Source organism: Tiliqua scincoides, chromosome 4 (genome assembly GCF_035046505.1).
Source record: "Tiliqua scincoides isolate rTilSci1 chromosome 4, rTilSci1.hap2, whole genome shotgun sequence".
Classification (NCBI taxonomy): Eukaryota; Metazoa; Chordata; class Lepidosauria; order Squamata; family Scincidae; genus Tiliqua; species Tiliqua scincoides.
Window position 1 is genome coordinate 110,105,447 of NC_089824.1, and position 26,215 is coordinate 110,131,661.

The 26,215-nt window shown below is 44.4% G+C and overlaps 1 protein-coding gene across 9 annotated transcripts in view; it reads left to right on the forward strand.

The window, feature by feature from the left end:
• The window catches only part of PRRC2C (proline rich coiled-coil 2C), a 101,689-nt gene that overhangs the window by 68,986 nt on the left and 6,488 nt on the right, over positions 1-26,215 (forward strand). For 5 of the 9 annotated variants that reach the window (XM_066622889.1, XM_066622895.1, XM_066622898.1 and 2 more), the window contains 9 exons: positions 1,689-1,914; positions 3,982-4,185; positions 4,569-4,681; positions 10,363-10,499; positions 15,324-15,558; positions 16,302-16,424; positions 17,865-18,077; positions 20,065-20,168; positions 25,627-25,747. In XM_066622889.1, the coding sequence (XP_066478986.1) occupies positions 1,689-1,914; positions 3,982-4,185; positions 4,569-4,681; positions 10,363-10,499; positions 15,324-15,558; positions 16,302-16,424; positions 17,865-18,077; positions 20,065-20,168; positions 25,627-25,747 (1,476 nt within the window). The remainder of the gene's footprint in view (positions 1-1,688; positions 1,915-3,981; positions 4,186-4,568; positions 4,682-10,362; positions 10,500-15,323; positions 15,559-16,301; positions 16,425-17,864; positions 18,078-20,064; positions 20,169-25,626; positions 25,748-26,215) is intronic. The other 4 variants (XM_066622890.1, XM_066622897.1, XM_066622892.1 and 1 more) reach the window with 3 other exon arrangements.

Consider the following 26,215-nt stretch of genomic DNA (forward strand, 5'->3'; position numbering starts at 1 on the left):
CTGATCAATGTCTCCACAACTTGCAATGCTTTGCTGGTGTAGAACAGGGGTGTCCAAACTTTTTGGCAGAAGGGCCACATCATCTCTCTGACACTGTGTCGAGGGCCGATAAAAAAGAATTTACATTTCAAATTTAAATAAATTTACATAAACAAATATATTAGAGTTGGAACTTATATGAATGAATGAAGGTCTTGCAATAGCTCAGGGCCTATAAAATGCCTTGCACAAAACCTGGCCAGTCTTTCCTTCGCTGCCATTGCTGCATCACAGATGTTAAACAGCAAGTAGTGGAGGGAGCCCTCGTCCCACAGCTCAGGTGAGAGGTCGAACAGTCGTCCTCATGCTGAGATCAGTTGCGTTGGGCCAGCATGGGCTCCAGGAAGTCTCCGGAGGGCCAGAGGCTCATTGGAGACTGGGGGCTCCCCATGGGCAGGATTGGGAGCCCCAGAGGGCTGCAAGTAGCCCCCGGGGCCAGGGTTTGGGCACCCCTGCCTTAGAACATTGAGGGTTTGTGTTAAACCTATAGAGGTAAAGTATAGTATTACTGATCAAATGTTGAATATCCACTAAAAACATTTAGTACAGGCAACTTGTGACATTGTAATGGGTAACAAACTTTTTAATGCTTTTCTAGAATCTGTAGGATGGAGTTTCTGCTTCAGACGTGATGAGGGCCTTACCTATGGTTGTTAAACTGTATTTAGGGCATGGATGGTATTCATATAATGACTTATGCAAAGCTTAAACAGTTAACTGGGTAAGAGGCACTTTTTCAAGTGGGTGCTCCTCTTTTATTTAGCAGGGGGCCCTGCTCACCCCACCCCACCTGGTGGGCCCACCTCACCCCAGCACTGTCTGTTCTAGTGGCTGTCTGCTGGTATTCCTTTGCATCTTTTTAGACTGTGAGCCCTTTTGGGACAGGGAGCCATTAGATATTTGATTTTCTCTGTAAACCGCTTTGTGAACTTTTTGTTGAAAAGCGGTATATAAATACTGTTGTTGTTGTTAAACACTGCACTGCAAGATATTGGTCAGAAAGGCCTAGAAAGTAAATTTAGTACAGATTCTTGAAGAGTTGGCACACCTCAATACTTAAAACAGGCATCATTTGTCACTGTTTTATCTATGCAAATTACATGCAGTTACAGATCTGACCCTCAGTTTGGCTCTTCCTGTTATAGTACAATATATTTAAGAACACAAGCCTATTTAATATTTTGTTTGCTGTTATACAAACTAAAAGCAGCAAATGTGGTATAAAAAGCAAAAGTTTGACTGACTTGTTCTTATCTATTGTGGTCAGTATGCAGGATTATCCTGCATTTGGTTCAGTTCACATTCTTTTCTTAAAGGTAGAGACCTTTCAAGTCTGGAGCTACAAATTGCAGGGGGAGAATTGGCAGTCACTAACATCTGTTAACATGCAGGTGGAATAGCTGAGGTATATACTTTCATCAGGTGTTCTTAACAAACATTAAGAGATTTTTTTTAATGAAAGATACTGAGAATCTGTTTTAAAAATCTGAAATTCCAAATGAATATTTCACAACAGTTCACATTTCCTGGCAGCTCCTTAGAGGAATTTAGATACGTTCTAGAGTGATTTGATGTGAAAATAAAACTGTGTGAAAACAAGACCTACTAAATAGCTCTCTTAAAGTAAAGCCATTCTTTTTTCTGAACAGATGGAATCTGCTCGGAAAGCGTGGGAGAATTCACCAAATGTGGGGGAGAAGAATTCACCAGTTACCTCAACAGCATCTCCAATTACTGCTGGTAGTAGTGCTGGCAGTGCAAGTGGGAGCAGCAGTAGCAGTAGTGGACCAACCAGTGGTACATACAGCTCTTTCTCAAGTGCACCAATGCCTCCCATTCCAGTGGCTTCAGTTACACCTACAACTTCATTGTCGGGTATAATCCTTTTGACTACATCCTGATGGTTACTTGGTACCCTCACGTCATCTTGTTCAGCTTGCTGTTTACCCTCAATTAAGCATCAGACTCTACTCATGTCTGTTCTAGAAAGAAATATGTAACTAGTCTATGCTGGTTTGGTTTATTTAAGCCTAGGGTCTTAACTAAACCATAGTAATAGAAGACTTCTAATCTTTCCCCTTCCACCCAAAACAATAATAATTATTGTTGTTGTTATTCTTTATTCAATTATTCTTTAAATGCTGTTAGGAACGCACATTAATTTTTTTTTAAGTCAGATTAAACTTTTATACAACCAGATGTTAGAAAGAAAATCAGTCTTAGGTTCAAGCTGTAATCGATAGATCATGTCACTGCAATTGCACAACTAGCATTTTATCAAATATTGGAGCAATGAAACAAATTGTAATTTAGGGCACAATGCTAACCAGTTCTATTCAGTAAGTCCTGTTTTGTTCAATGGGACTTACTCTCAGGAAAATGTGGTTAGGATTGCAACCTTAAGCAAAGAAAACCATTGGTGTATCCCGAAGGAGGTGTTCTGTAGGCACAAAAAGCTATGTTTATGTCCATACCAATACTTTTAGAGAACATTGCAAGAATTCTTCAGTGTCCTTTATAATTTCAGGATGATACTGAAATATTTTGACTACTAGAGAGGCCTCCCACTCAAAGTGGCATAGAGTGGAAAATGTGATAACTTAATTTGTCAATGGCATTCTTCAACCCCAGCATGCAGTTTGGGTATCCCTGATGTACAGAATTTAATGTTTTTGAAAGAAAAAAAATTGGGCTGTGATTCAGAGGAATTTTCTAATTATTTACGTGTCAGGGGATCATGCATACAACCAACACATACTTTGTGTTTAATGGTGTACCTCCCACAGCTGATGAAGCAAGTTATTACTCATTTGAAAAAGCAACCTGCTGCTTCAGCTGTTGGAGATGCTATAGTGAAAACTACTAAAGAAACTGGCTATGGTTGGCCCTCCACATCAGCAAGGGTTCCATTTCTGGAACCCCCACATAAGCCAAAACCCACTGATAAGCAAATTCATGGGTCTGGGCCCTTACTGGCAACCACGCGTGGCCTCTCCAGGCCTCAGAATGCCCTCTGGACACAACCGGCAGGCACTTCCTGTCATGTCTGGGAGGTCAGGTGGGGCCCTCTAACATGGGTTTGGGGACCCACAGTGAGTCAAATCTGCATGTTCCAACCCTGAGGGTAAAAAGGGCCCATCTGTATTTGTATGGTTTTTTTGCATGTGTTCCAAATATTCCTTGGCCCTGTGCTCATTTAACATTATGTTCTAAATCAATGATTTTCTACCAGTGTGCCATGGCACATTGGTGTACTGCAGGAGTTATAGTAGGGCCATTAGGAGATGTAAGCCCCCACCAGCAGTGTGGTATGCCTTGTCAATTGTTAAAAAATGAATGGTGTACCTTGATAATTTTAGCATCTTGTGAGCATGCCATGAGATGAAAAAGACTGAAAATGGCTGTTCTAGATCTATCCAGTTCTGATTTAATGCTGGCACATGGTTAATCCAAGTAAAGGGACCTTACAGGACTTCAAAAAATGCTTGTTTTTTGGCAAAACTGTCATAAATACCAATATTTATGCCTCTGTAAGAGGGACTTGGGACGTGTAAGGTGATCTTTTCAATCTCTGGAAAGTGGAACTGGAAATGTTTTTATCAAAGCACTGCTACAATAGCAGTTGGTATTTCTAGGGTGCACTGAACATTTGGCTGCTTTATTTTAACAACCTGGGGAAATCTTATTTCTGCTTCTAGAAGGAGCTGCTAATTGAGCAGCTGCAGGTAGTTACCAGCGCATATGAGAGATTTGAATACAGTTACGTATTCCCCAGGCGCCCTTTATTAATCACCGTTGGTCAGTTAAAAAGTTATTTTGCAAAACAGTGTAGAAGGTCCCTTGAGCTCATGTTATTGTAGAAAAACAGGATATAAATTATATAAACTAATACTCTGGCTTTCAGTAACCATTGAAACATTACATTTCTGATTGTTGTTGTAGGAGCTGGAACATACACTACCTCTTCACTGAGTACAAAAACAACCACCACCTCTGACCCACCCAACATCTGTAAAGTGAAGCCTCAGCAGTTACAGACCAGTAATTTGGCATCTGCTGGCCACTTTTCCCAGCTAAGCTGTATGCCATCCCTTATTGCCCAGCAGCAGCAGAGTCCACAAGTCTATGTGTCTCAGTCAGCAGCAGGTAAATAGTGTGGAATAATCATTGCATTGTTTCTGAGCTTAGTATCCTTATCTTAAATGTAAAATTGACTTATATGCAAGGTCAGTGTTGCTTAAAATTGCTCGTTTGTTGGTTCTAAATCTGAGAAACCAAACATTATTTTGTATGCATCCTTGCAGTCTATTTGTTCTTGCAGCCGAATTTATTTAAATATTTTGATGTTCAGTAAGAATGTATACACTTTTTAAAATGATCATAGACTTCTGAAAATTGGTACCAGTCTTTTTTCTTCCTTTGAAATTGTGTCTCATGTATTCATCAGCTAGGTGAATCCATGTACCTTATATTATTTTAAAATATAATGGGCACCAGTTGACTGATTATCTTTTGTTATGGTTCTGTAGCTCAGATTCCAGCTTTCTATATGGATACAAGTCATCTATTCAACACTCAGCACGCGCGCCTGGCTCCCCCTTCCCTGGCCCAACAGCAAGGCTTTCAACCAGGACTCTCACAGGTATTTAGAGGGCTGATGGGGTAGCAAATGCAAAACTTGGTTCTTGTATTCATCCATTCTCTATTTTGAATATCCCTCTGTCCAGACCAGTGAGTTGCAACCACAGCTTGTGCTTCATATGGGAACATTTTTAGTAGGCATAGTATTGCCTGCTAAAATGGAAGGCATAGTATTGAGCAAGATTATGCTGCTTGGTTACAACTACTGGTGTACCTGCTTCAGCTTTCAGTTTGCATCAGCCATAACACAAGCGCCATTAGTACTTTCTGCTCCTTTAACCTTCTTAGCTAGGGGTGAAATACACACACAAATTGTTGCCTTGAAGGGCCATATAGGTCAATGGTAGAGCACTAGTTTTGCATACAAAAGATCTCCCCAAGTCTTCCAGCAATGGAAGAGGATGTCTTTGTGCAGGTTAACTCCATAGGATCACCACTCAGGAACCACTGGGGACAACTCCACACAGTCACCACCACCACCACCACCACGATCTTTCCACCACTCACAGACAATCAGATCAACCATTCTTTCCACCACTCAGTGACAATCTGATCCTGTCTCGCCACAACTCACTCCATCTCTCGCTCTCTGTAAGCGTACCAGAGACAGCAGGGGAGGCACCAAAGGGAAAAGTGGTCCCAAAGATCTGTGCTTTCCCCAGCACACTAGATAGTGCATGGGCTATTCCTAACTCTAGTCATGCTTTTTCATTGAGATAAGATGCAACCACCAGAGTCTCTAACATTCGCTTTTGTACTGGACTAATAACAAGTCACAATGCAACAGTCCAGCAGGTGACAGAAGTCCCAGCAACTCATTCAGGGCTAAGGCAGCAGGCATAAGCAAACAATCTTAAGAATTTGACCAGTGACACTGGAACAACCGAAGGAACCACCACCCCTCATTGTGGAGGCTGAGCCAATGCTGGATTAAGTAACGTGGTGGTGGTGGTGGTGGTAGTAGTAGTAATAATACAGGTATTTCTATACTGCCTTTCTTGGTCCTCAGATTTCTCCTCGGACTTTATGCAAGGCGGTTTACATAGGCAGGGTAATTAAATCCCCATAGGGATTTTTACAATTTGAAAGAAGGTTTCTATCTTTCAAGAAACCACAACATTCAGATGTTTCTTTCTGATCTGGTTTCACATTCTGGCCTCCATCCCCCCACGCTCAGAGCAGATGGAATAACTCAGCTCAGCTTGTCAGCTGCTTCAAGGTCGCATGGTGCCGGTGGCCTCAAACTGGCGACCTGCGGATGTTATCTTCAGGCAAATGGAGGCTCTACCCTCTAGATCAGACCTCCTGCCCAAGAGGTAACAGTTAGAATTGCAAAAAAAAAATACATCCCACCCCCACCCCCATCAAGATTCAGATTAAGGCCATAAGTCACCTTTCAGACATACGGGCAATCAAGCAGATTCGGGGACAAGAATGCATACCAGGATCTATTCAATTTTCTTTGTCATAGCAAAAAAAAAACAGCAGTTGGTATGTCATTCTGAATCTCAAGAGACTCCACAGTTTTATTTTTAAAAGAAAAGGGACACTCTGCACGAAAATGCTCAAATCCATCTTGGGCATCCTACAACACAGGAAATTTTCATCTTCCATAATGGAATGGAAGCCTGCCACCACCTCCCTGTGCACCCAGCCTTCAGAAATTTTTTCTGATTCACAGATGATAGTTAGTGCTTCCAGTTCAGGGCTCCTATTTGATCTTTCTTCTGTGCCATAAGTGTTCACTAACGTCATGGTGGCACACTTGCAGTACCAGGGGATTCATCTATATCCTTATCTCAATAACATTCTTTTGTGATCCTCCTTACTTCTGTAAGCAAGCCATTACTGAGAAAAGCAGCTTCATCAACTTTCAGAAGAGCTCTCTGTAGCCTTCCCAGATGCTGCAGCTTCTGGGGGCAGTCATCAGCAATTGAAGCAGAAGATCACTCCCAGCAGAAATCTCAAAGGATTCAAGATCAGGACGAATATGTCCTGAAGGATCCCAGGACTTTGCAATGGAGACTCGCATTTCTCCAGGGCTCAATATCTGCCTTCATTGATTTGAATCCTGAACCACTTTCCACTCCAACCTTCCACAATGGATTCTCCTTCTAGGTGCATAGAATGATGCAGCTTCACCTTCAAGTTCTTGTCCTGTAACTGGTGTGGAATTCTTTCAAAAGGTGTCAAATCTTCTCTGGAAGTCTTTGCACCATTCTCATTGCGAGTTCCAATGCTACTTCTCTTGATACCAGATGGACCAAGTAGAAAACACAAATGTATGGTGGGAATGCACAGTGGCACTATGGCCAAGAGACCTCTTGTACACCTTCCTACCAACAGCAGCCATAGCCTGAGGACTTCAGAAGACCAGACTAGAAAAGACTGAAACTATACTATCACACCCAGTGGACCTAGGAAAGCATGATTTTTTTTACCACTAATCCAGATGTTGGTAGGAACATTTTGACCTCTTTCTCTTCTTGCTGCAAATCTACCCAACCCAGTTTCCATCCTTCACCCAGAGCTTTCTTGGCTTTATCTGACCTTGCAAGGACTGAGCATTGCCAGCTAAGAGTTACAGCTCTGTGATTATCCACATCATTTTGACTTCTTGTAGAAGTTCTGCTGGACAGAATTTCTATTGTCAGTTAGCAGGCACAATCTCACTGGTAGAGAAAGGAGTAATTCACTAACTATAAAGCTGCGATCAAAACCATCATAACCTTCCTTCAAGATGGTCTAGATCAGGGGTGCCCGAACCCCAGCCCTGGGGCCACTTGTGGCCCTCAAGAATTCCCGGTCTGGCCCTCAGGGAGGCCCCAGTCTCCAATGAGCCTCTGGCCTTCCGGAGACTTGCTGGAGCCCATGCTGGCCTGATGCAACTACTCTCTGCATGATGGCCAACTGTTTGACCTCTCGCATGAGTTGTGGGACAAGGGCTCCCTCCACTGCTTGCTGTTTCACATCCATGATGCTGCAGCAGCAAAGGAAGGCTGGCCTTGCTTTGTGCAAGGCCTTTTATAGGCCTTGAGCTATTGCAAAACCTTAATTCATATAAGATTAATCTCTGATATATTCATTTATGTAAATTTATTCAAATTTGAGATGTAAATTAATTCTTTTTTTCCAACGGCCCCCGACAAAGTGTCTGAGAGATGATGTGACCCTCCTGCCAAAAAGTTTGGACACCCCTGATCTATAGCAGTGGTTTTAGCACTGGGACCCACTTTTTAAAAATGACACTATCGAAATCCACCTACCTTTCCAAGACAGAAAAAAGTTTCATCCTACCAGCTCAAGCCTCTGTTTTTATCATTTCTCCTATGGTGGAGAAGGGACCTTCTGGAGTGTGGTTATGAGCTCCACATTATCATCGAATTGGGACCATTCTTGGTGGCCTAGCATTCCCCTTTGCCTGGCCTTCAATAGGAGCTACAGCATGACTGCTTACTCATGAGTAAACATGCACATATGTCTGTTTTGGGGTTAAATACATTTGTCAGCTTGAGGGGGGACTTCCTTCTTGAGTGATTTGGGGGGCCTGCATTCATCATATTGGGACTATTCTGGTGGTGTTGCATTCCTCCCTGCCTCCCCTTTAAAACAGATTGAAGCACAGTCAGCTACTTGCAAGTAAACACACAGTGTGGCTCAATTTCTGCCTAGTTTGCAAGATCCTTACCTGGGTGTTGAACATAGTGTTCATGTTGCTCTCACCAGATTACCTTGTGAGCCACTCTACTCCATCCCACTTAGTTATACTGGAAAATCCTGACAATCTCTTTTGCTCACAGGATATCAGACCGTGGTTCTCACTTTGTGCAACATGATCTCTGCATCTTCCTTAAGGACTGTGTGTTCTCAGACCCATCTCAGGTTATATCCCCCTTTGGAATTAATTCTCCCCTCCTTCTACCACTGTCCAGTCCACAAAAAGACAGTGTAGCATACTCTAGACATTCACGGGGCAGTTGAGGTTTTGCCACATGGGCAGGCAGACTTCAGGCTCTTGAAGGCCTTGTTAATCTCTTTTTACCCAGTATCCCTAAGGAGGAAAATCTGTCTACCTTGTCAAAAATGAATACAAGCCTATGTATCCCCAGCCTATAAGAATGTTTACCTCTGTGCACCCAAGAGAATCATTCTACCCAAAGTTTATTCCTGTGTGCCCTACTTTTGGACATTTACAGGGCTACAGTGCAGTCCTTAGTTCTGACTTTAAACATAACAAATTAAGTATGCCTTAACAGATGGTGAATGATTCTATGCCCAAATGTTGCATGTCATTCATGTGCAATAAATCAATCCGCATTGCATAATTCACTGCTGTTGGACATACTATGTAGAGAGACTTGATATGTTCCTTCTCAGCAGTGAATGGGCATTATACTCTCCCCATATTTTCCATTGAGATGGGCTGCATGTGGAACAAAAGAGTAAGAAACAGTATGCCAGTCTCTCTTTCTAGGTTTCCAGGCATAAGAGAAAGGGTCTCCTCCTTTTCAGCTTTTCACACCTCCTCTGCTTTCCTTTACTAGGCTCTCCCTAGCTATGGAAAGGTTTCCTTTTTCTATCTGTCCATCTCTGTTTGCCTCTGGCTATTATTCCTCCCTACTCTCATTGATTCTTCCCTTCAAGCAATTGTCTGTGGCTGGAGACTTCACTTGGCAGCCTAAACTGGGGAGGGGCATACCCCAAGGCGATAGGAGGAAGAATTTGTTGCATGGCCCTGTCTCTAGAAGGGACAATCTGTACAATGTAAGTTCAATGTTAGTTCTCCCAATTAAAGGATCTCAGTAGGACTGGAAAATACTCCTTTCTGCCCAAAACCTTTGAGATCCACCCTAGGACAGAGTAAACTGAGACAGACTCTCTGAGAAGAGAGCAACTAAGGGCACATTCCTAACCCACTTTCCAGCACCGGCATAAGGGCAATGCAGCTCCGAGGCAAGGGAACAAACATTCCCTTACTTTGAGGAGGGCTCCATGAGTACCACCGAACTGCAGGATGAAGTACACGTCCCACTGGCACAGCTACGCCAGTGCTGGAAAATTGGTTAGGATTTGGCCCTAAGATGATTATTGGGCTGGGGCACCTTCCATTTGGGCCTTTTCAGCCTAGAAAAGAGGTGCCTGAGGGGAGACATGATTGAGACATGCAAAATTATGCATGGGAAGGATAGAGTGGATAGAGAGATGCTCTTTACACTCTCACATAACACCAGAACCAGGGGACATCCACTAAAATTGAGTGTCGGGAGAGTTAGGACAGACAAAAGACAATATTTCTTTACTCAGCGTGTGGTTGGTCTGTGGAACTCCTTGCCACAGGAGGTGGTGATGGCATCTGACCTAGATGCCTTTAAAAAGGGATTGGACCAATTTCTGGCAGAAAAACCCATTATGGGTTACAAACCATGATGTGTATGTCCAACCTCCTGATTTTCAAAATGGGCTATGCCAGATGCAGGGGAGGTCACAAGGATGCAGGTCTCTTGTTATCTGTTGTGCTCCCTGGGGCATTTGATGGGCCACTGTAAGATACAGGAAACTGGACGAGATGGGCCTATGGCCTGATCCAGCGGGGCTGTTCTTATGACCAGATGGACTAGTGGTTGAGTTACTTGTTAGGCAGCTTCATAAATAAATCTTGTAATCGGTCTTTCTTCCTTACAGCCTACTTCAGTTCAGCAGATTCCAATCCCCATATATGCACCTCTGCAAGGGCAGCATCAAGCCCAATTGAGTTTAGGAGCAGCACCTGCCGTGTCCCAAGCTCAAGAATTGTTTAACTCTTCATTGCAGCCCTATAGGTAAGTATTTAATGGGGGCGAAAAAGCAAAATCTGAAACCAATCCTTTACATAAAACTTTTTCTCTAGTGTAGTGGTTCTCACACATTTAGCACCGGGACCCACTTTTTAGAATGAGAATCTGTCAGGACCCACCGGAAGTGATGTCATCAAGCAGGAAAATTTTTTACAATCCTAGGCTGTAATCCTACCCACATTTACCTAGGAGTAAGTCCCATTTATTATCATTGTTAAAAAAACATACATTATAGCTTGTTAAAAGTACAGGTCTGTAACATTTCCCCAAATGCAGGCACGTACCATGGTAGCATCAAGTCTAATGATTAAAAATAAAATATTGAAATGAATGGGGACCAACTAAAATTGGCTCACGACCTACCGTATTTTTCGCACCATAAGACGCACCTGACCATAAGACGCACCTAGTTTTTAGAGGAGGAAAACAGGAAAAAAAATATTCTGAACCAAATAGTGTAATAAATATTTAATAAATTATAACAGAATAACATTTGAACCATGTAAAGTGAACAGCAGTCAATGGTGGCATTAAGAACCATTATCACTGTCATTAACAAATGGAGAGAGTAGTCTAGGTCTAAGTACTCTAGTTTTCTGGAAACCCCAAGAACTCATCATCGCTAGAGTCAGAATTTATGAAGCTCATTTGCTCACAATCACTGACATCACTTTCTTCGCTGTCTTCATATAAGATACAGTCTTCACTTCCATTTAAGGCATTGCTAATGCCACATTTTTTGAATGACTGTACAACGATCTCCTCCTTTACTGATTCCCATGATGTTTTCACCCATTCACAAACTTGAGTGATGGTGGGCCTCTTCATTCGTCCAGTAGATGTCAGATCATGATTACCAGCAGCCATCCATTTGTTCCACTCTTCTCTCATTAAGACCTTAAATGGCTTGTTGATGGAAATATCAAGAGGTTGCAACTGGCTGGTAAGACCTCCGGGAATTACAGCTAAATGAGTCTTCACTTCTTTGAAGCATTTTTTTGTTGGTTCGCTAATATGTGCTCTAAACTGGTCAAGCACTAATAAGGCACGTTTTTTCAGAAGTCCTCCAGGACGTTTGGACCACACCTTTTCAACCCATATTCTCATTCCATTTTCATCCATCCATCCTTTCTCATGTACATGTACAACCACTCCTTGCGGAATCACTTCTTTTGGAAATGTTTTCCTTTTGAAAATCAACATGGGTGGCAATTTGGTGCCATCGGCACAGCAGTGTAATGGGTCTTCTCATGCCCTGAAGTTTTCACAGTGATGGTTTTGGCACCCTTCAGATCTACAGTCGTATTAGATGGCACATCAAAGGTTAGCGGGACTTCATCCATATTCCCAATCTGGCCAATTTCAAAGCCATTTTTCTTCCTAGCATCAATAACAAATTTATGAAAGGACAGAATCTTAGATTCATATTCTTTTGCCATTTTTTGCGCAATTCTAGTTTTGGTCCGCATAGCAAGACCACATCGCCTCATAAATCTGTAGCACCATGATGGTGATCCTGTAAAATCCTGAATGCCTTTCTCTATAGAAATGCGTTTCGCTTCAAATATGATCATTTTTGTCGAGACAGAGAAGCCATTATTCCGGTGATGTATGATCCATTCTTTCATGTCCACCTCCAACTGTGGCCACTTTGCAGCATGCCCACGGAAAGTGTGCTTACTGGTACTTTTATCTGCTTTTTGCAGCTGATCCTCCTGTTTCCTCCATTCTCTAATCATTTTTTCAGTTGGAGGAGGCCCAAAATGTCTCTCCGCTGCTCTATTTCCATGCTCCTTAGCATATTTTACTACCTCTAGTTTAAAAGGAATTTTATATGCTAGCCTTTTCTGCTTTATCATCCTTGCACTGATAGAATGAGGTACTGTAGTATTTTTCTGCAAGAAATGAAGGAACTGTCAGTATCATTTCTTCAGTGTTTACCGTTGAGCACTAACCATTTGCTTTAACTTTTTTGCTGCAGTCCTATACACAACTTTCCTAGGAGTAAAGCCCATTAAACATAATGGGGCTTACTTCTGAGTAGACATTCCAGTGGACTCTTCCCCTTTCTCCCGAGTAGGCTTTTTTCACAATTTCCTTCTGCTTCGGCTCTCAGTCGGATCCCAAGCAGTGTCTACTCGCAAGTCAGTTCCCCAGAGATCCCTGAAGCCTTTGAGCACAATCCTCTGCTTGTCAGAAGCCCAACTTCAATGGGGCTTACTCTCAGGAAAGCGTGCAAAGGATTGCAGCCTTGCCAACCAGCTCCTGTGCTTAGAATGACACCGTTGGTTGGCCTGTGGATCGGGACCATTGAACAACAGAGAAGGCTCCAGATCTCCGGCTCTACAGTTGTTATTATTATTATTAAAGTCTGTGTGATCCACAGAGTTTATGCCACACCAAGAAATGCAGTGTCACACTGTTTATCCCCTCCACCTAGTTTATCCCCCCCAACAGTGTCACACTGTTTATCCCCTCCCCCCCCCCCCCACAGTTTAGGAATGTCACTGTCACCACTGCTAGGGTCCAGCTACACAACACCTAACGGATTCAGCCCAATATTATGCCTATCAACTCAGGCATAGGTCCCATTATAGTCAATGGGACTTACTCCCAGGTCAGCGTGGATAGGATTCCAACCTCTTTCAAGTTCATCTCAAAGATTCGTGAGCTGTTCGCATGCACACTTTCCTGGGAGCAAGCCCCACTGAACATAATGGGACTTCCTTTTTAGTAGACCTGCTGAGGATTGGGCTGTCAGGCTGCAATCCTACACCAGGGAGTAGGTCCCGTTTCACACAAGGGAACTTACTTCTGAATAGCTGTGCACAGGCTCGAGCTTTTAGGCCATGGCCCCCGAATGCCAGAAGGGCTCTGCATGGGAGAACGAGGGATCCCAGGACAGTCGGGGAGGGGGCGGCCAACCCCCCAGAGGCTGCTGCCGTCCACCCCTCCCCCCCCACACACATGGGTCGCAAACTGGGTGTGCGGAGAGCGCGTGGGAGGGCGCAAGCGAGGGAAATTTGAACCAGAAAGCGCGCAGGCAATGAGCGGCCTGCCTGTTCTGATGCCAGCGGAGGCGGACCTTCTGCTGGGTCGGCTGGTTCTGGAAGCGGCTTTCCACCCCACCAGCCGCGGCCGGAGCAGGGCAGGAAGTTCGCGGCTTGCCCGCCAGCTCCACGCAGCTCCCAGGGAAGGAAGCGCTTTCCTCGTGCTCTGCAACAAGCCGGGCCGGAGAGGCGCCCGAGCGAGCGGAACGGGGCAGCCACGGAGGCAGCATCGCCTCCTCATGCTCCCGCAGCTCGACGCCTCGCAAGCCACAAACAGGAGCCTGGTTGGGGGACCGGCCAGTGCCCAACTGAGAGCCCAGTCCGCACCTCCGCTGGTCTCCTCAGACGAAAGGTGCTCTCGGGACAGTGTGGGCAGGCATGCAGCTGGAGGCGCTGGAGAGGCCATGATCCCAGCCACGCTTACCCGGGAGTAAGCCCCGCTGACGAGAACGGGGCTTACTTCCGAGTAGACGTGCCCAGGACGCGGCTCTGTCCCCGCCGAGACATGCGAGCTGCCACCCCTGGGGGACTGGCCGGTGCCCGACTGAGAGCGCAGTCTGCACTTTGGCGGGTCTCCTCGGAAGAAAGGTGCTCCTGGGACAGTGTGGGCAGGGCTGCAGCTGGAGGCGCTGGAGAGGACCCTGAGCACCGCCTGGAGCCGCTTCCCTTCCTCCCCAGTGGCAGCTGAGGGAGGCGCACTCCGCTCCCGGAGGCCACGATCCCAGCTGCGCTTACCCGGGAGTAAGCCCCACTGACGAGAATGGGGCTTACTTCTGAGTAGACGTGCCCAGGACGCGGCTCTGTCCCTGCCGAAGTGCGCCCAGGCGCCTACCTGGCCAGCAGCTCCTCCACCCACCCGGCTTCCTACCGTCTCTGGTCTCCTCGCTGGGCCACGCACCGCAGTATTCGCTCCATAAGACGCACACACTTTTCCCGCCACTTTTGGGGGGGGGGAAAGTGCGTCTTATGGAGCGAAAAATACGGTACCTAGTGGGTCCTGACCCACAGTTTGAGAAACACTGCTCTAGCGTTTCTAAATTTGTCTACACAATTACTTATTCCACTTACGTTGTGCAAGACAGGTGCCCTAAAATTTCTACTATATTATAATAAGAAATGCAAGTTTTGAAATTTTGTTTAATTTGTTTGATATTCAAATCAGCTGAAGATGCATGCAAAATACAGTGGTTTGGGCTGGATTTTTGTGTTAGGTTTCAGTCTTCAAACTTTGTAAAAGGTTTGGGACACCTGGGGATTGGGGTAAGATGGGGTTCTCTGTAGTAGATATGGTTTTGCAGTATTACCCCTCTTACTGTTAAGAACCTTACTGCTTGTTTTTGTCTACAGTATCAGGTTCCCCTTCAACTTTGAGAAGAAGCACTTGAAATAATGTAAATGAGTGGGGGGTGTTACAAATTCTGTGTTGCATCTTTTTGCAGGAAAGTTGGAATAGTTGGTTGGCCTCGACTTTTAGCAAGTATATGTGTTAAATGATTGGTCAAGAATTGCTATGTTGTAGACCTTTAATCCATGTGTTATAAAATAGTCAAGGTTTTAGAAAGATCAATTTCTTAAAAAATTAAATAATAGTCAGTTTGGAGATTTGCATGACTTTCACCCAGGGGGTGTGTGTGTATGTGTGTCTAATATAATGGGTGCCCAGTGCAAGCACTGTCAAATCTTTATCTCAAAGATACTTTTTTACTAATTTAACCATACTTACATCAATGACTAATTCATACCAAATTTGTGTTTTTAGATCCCAACAGGCATTTATGCAAAGTGGTCTGTCTCAGCCATCACCTGTGGTTCTTTCTGGCACAGCCTTACACAACTTCCCAGCAGTGCAGCATCAAGAGCTTGCCAAGGCGCAGTCAAGCCTTGCATTTCAGCAGACATCTAACACTCAGCCCATTCCTATCCTATATGAGCATCAGCTGAGTCAGGCTTCTGGGCTAGGAGGCTCCCAACTTATTGATACACATCTACTCCAGGTCAGAGAGCCAGAACTCCCCAGAGACTTTACTGAGGAGTTAGAATTACGTGGTGTTTTAATGCAATAAAATGAAATGTGCTGGAGCTGTGTTGTTCCTGAGGCTACTTCTAAGTGTATATAAAATGGAAAGTCATCCACATCGTGAGTCATCAGATCCCTACTATGGATAGAAAAGAACTTGATTTGAGACATGTATCCACTGCTGGGGTTATTCTACCTCAAAAATTGATGGAAGAGTTGTGGCTTTCTGTCCATATTATATCAGGGTACCCACTGCCCAGTAACTCAGACAGCATTCTGTGTTTGTGTGGGCCTTTATTTGTATCTGTTTTATCATTGATAAGTATTCTTTTACATTTATGTTGTTTGAGACACTGTTGATGGGGCAGGATTCGCATAACTTTCAGATCCTTCATAGAAGAATGTTAATGTTTGGCTGCATAGCCTGGTGCAGTTTTAATTCACACATTAAATCCTTCACATATTTATAAAATTGTTTGCTCTCATATTTTACAGAGCTCATATTTGACATATTTCTGGGGTTTGAAATACAGCAGCATATGAGTTTAAAATCTGGAATATCTTTCATCATACTTGCTGCTGCTGCTGCTTCAGATAAAATATACTTAGTAAGGAGAATGATTAAATCCAAAGTAAAATGCCCATAAATCTGTTCTGTTCTTCAGATTAAAAATTTTGTCTAGTCAGTCACCTAGAAAATGTCAACCTCTCTCTTCTCAGGCCAGAGCTTCTCTTACCCAGGCCTCAAATTTGTATTCTGGACAGGTTCAGCAACCAGGCCAGACAAGCTTCTATAACACTGCACAGTCTCCCAGTGCTCTGCAGCAGGTAAACTATGGCACGGTAAATTGCCTTCAATTGTATTTAATGTTTGTGTGTGCATTGTGTGTAGTACCATGCTCTCTTGACAAGAGAATATCCTTTTGAAAGCTCATGTTAGCTTTTGATGAAGTTGCTCTGGGTGACAGCAGTTTAGAACTGTTGTAAGCAAAGAATATTTAAAATATATCCAGAGTTGTCTGACTGCTGGCATTCTTTGAAATGGACCTCAGTATGTTATCAGAAGTGTCCTGAATGCTTCTTTAATCAAGCATTCTCTTGCCCAGTGATCATCCCAGTGTTAATGTGGCAGTTGTCTACTCCCATTACTTTTATTACTATCTAGATCAGAGGTGTCAAACATAAGGACGGGTTGAATGTAGCCCCCAGAAGCAATTTATCTCCTCCCTGTTATAACTGGGCTCTCCCAGCTTGATAATTTGGCTCTCTCATATTTTGAAAATACGATCAAGGTTTGCACATTTTCTCTTCTTTGAGAATAAAGAGCTTATCTCTGACCATCATCTGCTTAATAATGTCACCTTCTACTTCATGATGGCACTTCTGGCCCTCAGCAAGCACTATGAATGCAAACTTTGGCCCTCTGTATGAAATGAGTTTGATATCCCTGATCTAGATGGAACCGTTAGCTAGCAGTGAGAACTTCCATTTACGTAAGAACATGGTGCAAAGTAATTTTGAGTTTTAACAGTTTTCCTCAAAGCCAGAACTGGGGACTGTGGCTTCCACAGGAAGTCCCAATAACATAAATGCCTTGCTTCCTGTTGATGGCACACAGTTCCACTTTAGTATAGTGGTGCACATCTGTACACATTGAGCATAATCCACCAGGAACTCCTCCTGGATAGGATCCATTGAAATGAGCTCTGGTTTATTGTAACACAATTTGCTTTCAGTGAAACAAGAATTATGTAAGCATCCTTGTTATGAATATGGTCACCCATATAGTATATTACATTAGACCTTGGTGAAATATTTCTGGGGGTGAAGATATACAAAACATTGAGGTTTTTCCAAGATGTATTTTCCTAAAGAGAAATTTTGTAACATTTTCCTGTCTAGACCATTTCTTGCCTTTAGAATTTCTCAAACATGTCTGTCCCAAAGAAAGACAAGAACTCTGCTTCTGGAATTTGAATTTTCATAAGAGTGATGGCAGAGATGAATACAGAGCATGGAGATATGGACAGGGGAAAGAAGCAATAAATCATTCAGCTTTCTGAAAACCCTGCCCAACCTCAGCTTGCATTCTGAATAATTACAAAATACTGAGAAGCTTGGGGATTTCAAAGGAACTTGGATATTGTTTCAGATGCTTAAAAGAAAAGACACAATATTAGCAATGTGTAGGGAGCAAAATGTATATGTTCTAAATTTGATTTGCTGCACTTAAGCAGTTGAAGCACTTAAGGATTCTAATAATTACCTTGTCTTTTTGTCCAGGTGACAGTACCTATACCAGGATCACAGCTTTCTTTGCCCAATTTTGGATCAGCAGGCCAACCTTTAATTGCTCTTCCACAATCTCTCCAACCTCCACTACAGCATCCACCACCACAGCCTCAGGCTCAGAGTCTGAGTCGGCCAGCACAAGTAGGTCAGCCTTTCAGAGGACTAATTCCAGCTGGAACTCAGCACAGCATTATAGCTGGCAAGGTAAGTGTGCTTGTAAATGTTGCTGTATGGCTATAGAAAGAAGTGTGGGCTAATTCTCATTCTAGTCAAGGGTATCTACAATATAGTTGTAGGGGTAAAAAAAAATTAATTTACATTTCAAATTTAAATAAATTTACATAAATGAATATACAGGTGGAGCCTGTTTATCAGCGTTAGTTCCGTTCTGTGACTCCTCGCAATTGCGACCCTCCAGGAGCACCTCTGGACCCTTGCCCCTGCCCCCCCAGGAGTAACGCCCAGGAGAGCTGCGGAGAGGCATGGACTGAGCCGTCCCCTCCCCTCCTCCTTTATAGGAGGATAGGAGACAGGCGCCCTAGAGAGGCATTGACACTCTAGGGTGCCCATCTTGTCTCCTCCTATAAAGGAGGGGGGCGGCCCAGTTGGCGCAGAGACGCTGACTGAGAGGCAGCGGCGCGCGCCTCCTCCGACTTTGGAGGATGTGCGTGCCGCTTCCTGGCCCAGGGCACGCCTCTTTCACCTCTGAGGATGTCCTGGAGGATGTTGCTGGACGCAGCCCCAGACTGCTACCATGGAGACCCCTGCAGCGCGGAAGGCTCTGTGGAGGCCTCGGCTGCCTCCTCCCTTCCCCCTTGTTTTCAAAGGAGGCATGGAGGAGGTAGCTGCACGGAAGTAATTGCGGTGATGATGACGTCACCGCAATTACTTCCAGGTCAGGTGCGCGGGGTTGGGGTGGAGAAGGGGGCGAAACGGGGTATGGGGTGGAATATTGGGACTTGGGAACCCCTAGGAACGCCACTGATGGGGGGACCTCCTGGGGGCCAGATGGGGGCCCTGCTTTATATCAACGTTTCCCAAACATTTTGGCACTCATCTTCCCCGTCAGGTTGCAATGCAGTGTTCTGTCTTGTGAAACCCCAGAGGCCTCTTCCAGGTTGGTAACCAACTCTATCAGCCTCTGCGGGCTGCAGAAGTCTCAGAAAGTCACTTTTGGTTTCTGGAAGTAATTTCTGGAGACTTCTGTGGGCTATTCTGAAGGCTGATAGGGTGGGTTGCTGGCCTGGAAGAGGCCTCTGGGCCTCCTAATGGTTCCAGAATGGCTCTGATTTGGAGCCATCCAGAAGCAAGGGTAGGCGAGAGACCCCAGGTCGCAACCCACAATTTGGGAAGCGCTGCTCTATAAGACTTTTGGAAGAGAGAGATTTTATCTTGGGAGGCTTGTGTATGCTTGACCTTCAAAAGGCTGCAGGCAGATATTGAAACTCCAGAACAGTGTGTGTGTGTGTGTGTGTGTGTGTGTGTGTTGACTTTGGGCATAATCCAGCCAGACATGAGCACCTCCTGAAATTCCTTAAAGTGGAAATCAAAGGAGCTCAACTTGGATTGATTGTGTCCAGTGTGTTTAGACCAGTGATACGCTGTTTCAGAATGTAAATGCAAGGGGCTTATGACATCCAAATAATATTTATGGTTACATCTGTCCAAAGAATGAACATGGATCTCAGAAAAGGGACCTTCGTACTACTTATACTCAAAGGGAGTTCTGTATGTTTGCTGTGTGGACACCAGGAGGCTTGGCCAATATCTTGAGCACACGTTCTTCCATTCCCGCCTGCCTCCAATTGCATGCACTGACCTACCAGTTCCATCAGGCATCCCTGATCCACTGGTGTGCAAACCTGGCCACTTACTGCTTGCAGTGGTGGTCAGGCCATGCTGAATGGCTTATCACCTTTTGCAACATCCGTAAAGGGCCTTATGCCACTGGAATGAGCATTCTGGCACTACTAGGCCTGATTAGGATTAGGCAGTAAGAAAATGAACAGCTGCTTTATTCAAACATTTCAGAAAAGGTGTGATGTTTGTCAGTTAGCCTTTATTGTCATTGTACAAAAGGCCTTATAGAGATGGCTTCTGTGATTAAATGAGTGCAGTGGGATCCCTGTTGAGCTTCTCTATGTTTAATGTATTATTCTTTGGAGTTAATGTGGGTAATGTTTTTCTTCAGATGTCAGAAATGGACCTGAAGGCCTTTGGAAGCGGCATTGATGTTAAACCAGGCACACCCCCAGTTACTGGAAGAAGCACCACTCCAACTTCTAGTCCCTTCCGGTAAACAAATCTTTCTAAAACAAGTCAGCATTATACTAGGTTTTCCTGGAAAACCTAGTGGATACCAAATTAGCAAATAGTCTGTGGGGAAAATGGGGTTAGGTTCCAGGAGACTCTTTTCACCATACATTCAATGAACTTTATGAACCTAAATCTTAACTTGAAATATATGGGAATTGGTGATAGTGAGGGCTCATCTGCATCAACATTTGTCAGATGGAACAGTCTTGCAGGGCGAGAGGGGAGCTCAAGGCAAGGAGGAGACAGGCTCCAAGGCCAGCAGCAGGTGGCGTACTGGTCTGGAGAGGGAGGAGGGGGAGGAACACCAGGCTCCAGCCATTTGGCTACCACAAGCAGTGAAGGCAGGGGCTGGGAGAGGCCAGTCAGCCTTTTAACCCTCCCATGGAGGAAGGGGCGGGGCCTGGAGGGGCTGGTCATTGGCATAAAGCCCAGCTGGGCCAAGGATGAAGTCAGTCTGGAGCATGCAGCTGGAGGGAGCATAACCCAGCCTGCCCATGAACCAAAGACTGGCTAGGAGCCAGAAAGCCCTAGCAGCTGGGGGAGTAGGGCCCGGGTGACGCAACCCCCTTCCCCCCACACTCTGCTGAGGCCATGGTGGCTGGGCCTTTTTTCTGGGGGAGAGAACCTCCAGTGCCCCGCCGCTGCCTCGTACAAATATGAGGGTCCCCCTCAAGCCAGGACCCCACAGGTCCAATCCCTTTTTAAAGGCATCTAGGTCAGATGCCATCACCACCTCCTGTGGCAAGGAGTTCCACAGACCAACCACACACTGAGTAAAGAAATATTGTCTTTTGTCTGTCCTAACTCTCCCGACACTCAATTTTAGTGGATGTCCCCTGGTTCTGGTGTTATGTGAGAGTGTAAAGAGCATCTCTCTATCCACTCTATCCTTCCCATGCATAATTTTGCATGTCTCAATCATGTCTCCCCTCAGGCACCTCTTTTCTAGGCTGAAAAGGCCCAAATGGAAGGTGCCCCAGCCCAATAATCATCTTAGGGCCAAATCCTAACCAATTTTCCAGCACTGGCGTAGCTGTGCCAGTGGGACGTGTACTTCATCCTGCAGTTCGGTGGTACTCATGGAGCCCTCCTCAAAGTAAGGGAATGTTTGTTCCCTTGCCTCGGAGCTGCATTGCCCTTATGCCGGTGCTGGAAAGTGGGTTAGGAATGTGCCCTTAGTTGCTCTCTTCTCAGAGAGTCTGTCTCAGTTTACTCTGTCCTAGGGTGGATCTCAAAGGTTTTGGGCAGAAAGGAGTATTTTCCAGTCCTACTGAGATCCTTTAATTGGGAGAACTAACATTGAACTTACATTGTACAGATTGTCCCTTCTAGAGACAGGGCCATGCAACAAATTCTTCCTCCTATCGCCTTGGGGTATGCCCCTCCCCAGTTTAGGCTGCCAAGTGAAGTCTCCAGCCACAGACAATTGCTTGAAGGGAAGAATCAATGAGAGCAGGGAGGAATAATAGCCAGAGGCAAACAGAGATGGACAGATAGAAAAAGGAAACCTTTCCATAGCTAGGGAAAGGTTTCCTTTACTTTCCTAGTAAAGGGAAAGGTTTCCTTTACTTTCCTAGTAAAGGAAAGCAGAGGAGGTATGAAAAGTTGAAAAGAAAAGGAGACCCTTTCTCTTATGCCTGGAAACCTAGAAACCTAGCGGATGTCCCCTGGTCCTGGTGTTATGTGAGAGTGTAAAGAGCATCTCTCTATCCACTCTATCCTTCCCATGCATAATTTGTATGTCTCAATCATGTCCCCCCTCAGGTGCCTCTTTTCTAGGCTGAAGAGGCCCAAACGCCATAGCCTTTCCTCATAAGGAAGGTGCCGCAGCCCAGTAATCATCTTAGTCACTCTCTTTTCCATTTCCACTATGTCTTTTTTGATATGTGGCAACCAGAACTGGACGCAATACTCAGGTGTGGCCTTACCATAGATTTGTACAACCGCATTATAATATTAGCTGTTTTGTTCTCAATACCTTTTCTAATTATCCCAAGCATAGAATTGGTCTTTTTCACTGCCACTGCACACTGAGTCGACACTTACATCGATCTGTCCACCATCACCCCAAGATCTCTCTCCTGATCTGTCACAGACAGCTCAGAACCCATTAGCCTATATGTGAAGTTTTGATTTTTTGCCCCAGTGTGCATGACTTTACACTTACTGACATTGAAGCGCATCTGCCATTTTGCTGCCCATTCTGCCAGTTTGGAGAGATCCTTCTGGAGGTCCTCACAATCGCTTCTGGTCTTCACCACTCGGAAAAGTTTGGAGTTGTCTGCAAACTTAGCCACCTCACTGCTCACCCATGTCTCCAAGTCATTTATGAAGAGGTTGAAAAGTTCCCGTCCCAGAACAGATCCTTGGGGCACACCGTTTTTACCTCTCTCCATTGTGAAAATTGCCCATTGACACCCACTCTCTGTTTCCTGGTCTTCAACCAGGTCTCAGTCCAGGAGAGGACCTGCCCTCTAATTCCCTGACTGTGGAGTTTTTTCAGTAGGTGTACAGGTCCAACCTTGTTATACACGGATTTGACTCAACCTGAATGACCACTGCAAATGGAAAGGAATGTGCTGATCTCTGGAGAAGGGGAAAAATGTATCCCTTTAAAATCACAGTTTAAAAAACTGCTTTCTACTGTTGTAGAGAGACAGTCATGTGAGTGATCACAGGTATAACCTAATTATCCACAGATTTTTCTATCTCAACATAAGTACCCTTAAAGCAAAACAGTCTTTTAGCAATGGCCTCATTAATTCGAGAGAGGACTGACAATCCAGGCTTCAGTCCAGGCTTCACTCCTCCCCTCCCCCGAGCACGTGAAAGAAGGCTAAATGGCAGTGATTATAATGGGCTCCTGGTGAAGGGAGGGTTTGCTGCCTCCTAGTGAAGCCTAAGTGCCTGGAGAGAGACTGATTGCCTCTGTGTGCATTTCAAAAGGTCAGCAAGATTGTTTTTAAATTGGAGCAAAGGGACTTTGTTCTTTAAATGGATTTGCTTTAGTGGTTGTTTTTAATGAAACTCAACCTGTATTTTGAAATGGAGGACAGTACATTTTGCAGGAAACATGGATTGCTGCACATGTGAACAGTTGTCTTTCCATAGAATTATACCCCAAATATTTGAGAATGGTAATTTGACTGTACAGTCCACCCTTGGCATCTGTGGTGGTTCTGTTCCATAATTAATCTGAAAAAATGGGGGTCCCTTTTAAATCACAGTTTCAGAACTGTGATTCTTACCTTTACAGAGCCACAGACAGTCTCCAGAGATTAGAATGGCCACTTTCAGTTTGTGTTGAGGCAAGCAACCCCCCTCTCTTGGCCCTGGCACACTGAAGAGAACAACACAGAAGTGATTCTCATTCTGGTATGGCCAAGAAAGGGGGTCATGCCAACCTTGGCATGACTCAAAAATAGATGTTCTTATCACTGGAGACAGCCTGCCTGAAGCACTATAACGGTAAGAAACTGCTTTTAAAAACAATTTAAAGGGACCACTTCGGGAGAGTGCAGTATGTTCAGAACCCGCAGTGAGTCAAATCTGGGGGTTCCGAACCTGTGAATAAAGAGAACCAACCAATAGTTTGCTGCTGCTACTGAAAACCTTGCACTATTTGGGTGAAATGTTCTATGAGGAGGATGTTGCTTAGATCAACTTGTTTTCACTTCCCTTTAAATTTTTCTACAAGGTGCATTACAGAGTCCTGGTTGAACTCCTAGTATTGCACAATTGAACATTTGAAGATTGGATGAGTCACAGAGCACGAGAGAAAACCTCATATTAGGATAGTCTAGTGCTTGGTCTTAGGATAGAGGAAGGAGGGCTTGCTGATTTACAGCCATGCCCTATACCAGAATTTCAGTGTCCCCTAAGACAAAGTGAAAATATAGAAGCAGCTCCCTTTTAAAATGCAAGCAGTAAGTTTTCTCTGTTTTGAAATTCACTACTTCCTAAGACAACATTACGATGGCTATATGTGCAAATTTTTGTTCAGGACCTAGACTGTTTTTGTTTGAACTGCTGCTCTCATGCCATATTGCCAGCTGCTTTTGAAATTCCTCTCACTTGTAAAAGTTTCTTGCTACGTAGCACTGGGAGGAGTCAGGGGCCCTCAACCTCCCCTTGGGCTCACATAAGAAGCTTCACCATTTGGGGGATTCTAACTGTTAATCAAAACTGGAGATTATTTTTATACAGGAAGCATTATCATCTAGTGATGAACAATTGAAAATTGCCTAGTGATTCAGGATAATTTATCACAGCTTGTTGAAACATATACTTATAAAAGCCATTTCTCTGTTCCCGGTAAGAAGCAGGTCTTCCTACATGAAAAAGAGAATTTCTGGAGGAGTTGGGACTACAGTCAGTTGAAAATCTGTTACGGCTATAGTAGAATATTATCAAATGTTGCACAAACACTTGATTATATTTAGCCATAGCCTTTCTGTTGGTTCTGGTCATTATCATGTTGTCATGATTATTTCACCTATTTCCACCCCCATCCCTGCCTCTGTTAAACCTGTGGGTTCCACTCTATACTGAGGGTGAATGCAAAGCCACTTTATAGAAAAGCTTCCATGCAGGCTTGTCCAGAGAGGAAAAGGGATCTCAAAAATCAAAACCCAACACAAGCATTTGTGTCACAGGTGTCCAGTAATCAGGATTGCCACCAGGCCCATTGCACAGAGTAGCTGCAATAAGAGGTCCCAGTGTGGTCTTGGGAGTGTATGGCTTGGATCCTAGGGTGTTGGCACGAAGAGGAACCTGCAGTCTTCACATATTCTTCCCTCGCTCCAGAACCCTGCACCACATGACATCCTGTTGGTGGTGTTGGGGAGGTCTGAACCCTTAGAAGTAAATTTTTATGGGACTGCAGAGAAAAAGGGTGGGTGGGAACACTTCATTGTGTTTACAGAAGGAAAGTTAGACTTCAAGCTGTTGAGATTGGCATGTCTTTCTTTGTAGAAATTCAAATTAATGCCACATTTAGCCAGATGTTCTTCAGTTGATTAAATGCCCGGTCCTAAATTGCTGTTCAGAAATTATGTTGTCACATTATGCTGCTTTCTTTTCTCTGAATTTGTATACCCTTGTACACAAGATGTACTATGAGCAAAATTTGTGTTGCAGAATTGCCTGCATGTAGGAGATATGCGTGCATATTCATTTACATGGAGAAGAAATTACCAAAATGCACATGACTAATCCTCATATTGTTTGTGGGGCCTTTGTGTGTGGTGGTGGAGAATTTGTCTCATTGTAGTGATATACCATGAATGGCTAACTAGTCATATTGGTTGCAAATAGCATTTATTAAGAAATATCAAGTGTTCTTTCTGAATTTAGGTAGCATATGAAAATTGTAACAAAAGGTACCACCAAAGAGATTTCCAGAATGTTAACTGACTTGAAATGTTTTCTCTTTAAGGGCTGCTTCTACAAGTCCCAACAGTCAGTCCAATAAAATGAATACCATTGTCTACCAGAAGCAGTTTCAGTCGGCAGCTGTGAGAATGACGCAGCCATTTCCTCCTCAGTTTGCACCCCAGGTGGGCAGCAAGTGGCTTTCTGCCAGTGGGCTGGGATTTCCTGTGTGTGACTGATTGTGCAGCTTGACCTAGTGTTTCAAATGAAGAGCCCCTAAAAGCAGATTTATCAGTCAAATATTCAATTAATTGCACTTCCCATAATTTTGAATCTAAATGATGTAAGCATCCTAATATCCAGGTAAAAGTGTCTTTCAATAACGTCTGTTTTCCTGAAGTAAAGGAATTGGACAGCTCTGGCACATGCAGGTAACCACAGGTTTCTCTGCACAGCTCTCACTACAACTGAGTATTAAACATTTGAAGGGAGAGGGGGAAAATATAGTGCCTGAGAGAAGGGTCCCAGTGCGCACCTTAAGATTATTGCAGGCTTTCTGGGCACAATCCACCTGGAATATCTACAGTGCAGGTTCCACTGTGAATAAGAGGAATGGCGCAAGAGTGGAGCTGTCCTCTTGCCCAGCCTCTACC